The sequence below is a fragment of the Ailuropoda melanoleuca genome, unplaced genomic scaffold (assembly GCF_002007445.2).
Source record: "Ailuropoda melanoleuca isolate Jingjing unplaced genomic scaffold, ASM200744v2 unplaced-scaffold55297, whole genome shotgun sequence".
Classification (NCBI taxonomy): Eukaryota; Metazoa; Chordata; class Mammalia; order Carnivora; family Ursidae; genus Ailuropoda; species Ailuropoda melanoleuca.
Window position 1 is genome coordinate 1 of NW_023228611.1, and position 821 is coordinate 821.

General features: G+C 44.8%; 1 protein-coding gene across 1 annotated transcript; it reads right to left on the reverse strand.

The window, feature by feature from the left end:
• Positions 1-7: 7 nt before the first annotated feature.
• On the reverse strand, positions 8-797 carry LOC117799691 (olfactory receptor 8B3; the record flags this gene model as incomplete). The annotated part of the gene is made up of 1 exon (XM_034652185.1): positions 8-797. A coding segment is annotated over one exon (790 nt), but the record flags the coding sequence as incomplete, so codon positions are not given.
• Positions 798-821: the final 24 nt, after the last annotated feature.

Genomic DNA, 821 nt, shown 5'->3' on the forward strand with positions numbered 1-821 from the left:
TCCATAGATCCAGGAGAAGAATATTTAAGATACATGAATGCCGCTGACCCAAAAAAAAGAGAAAGAGCAATGATGTGAGAGCTGCACGTACTGAAGGCTTTTGATCGTCCTTGAGCAGATTTGATATGAAGAATGCTAGAGAGGATGAAGACATAAGAAATCAGGATGGTAAAACTGGGTACTGTGATATTAATTCCCACCACTATCAGAACTACTACCTCATTGACATAGGTGCTGGTGCAAGAGAGCTGGAGAAGAGGAAGGATGTCACACAGGTAATGGTTGATGATATTGACACTGCAGAAGGTTAGTCTAAGCATGCACCCCGTGTGGGCAGAGGCTCCAGCAAAGCCCATCATATACGCAGCAACAGTTAGCAAGGAACACACCTGATGGGACATGGTGACCCTATACAGCAATGGATTACAGATGGCCACATAGCGGTCATAGGCCATTGAGGTCAACATGTAGCATTCCGAGATGACAAAAAAGAGAAAGAAAAACAGCTGAGTCATGCACCCGACATAGGAGATGATATTCTCCCTTGATACAAAGTTCATCAGCATCTTGGGAGTGAAAACAGAAGAGTAACAGAGATCAATGAAGGACAGGTTGAAGAGGAAGTAGTACATAGGGGTGTGGAGGTGAGAGCTGAGACCAATGAGAAGGATCAAGCCAAGGTTGCCCACCATGGTGACCACGTAGATCATCAGAAACAGGGTAAAGAGGGGTTGCTGGAGCTCTGGGCGGTCTGTTAATCCAGCAAGAAGAAATTCAGTCACTAAGGAGTCATTTCTAACCAATGTTCTCCTCTTTGGAAA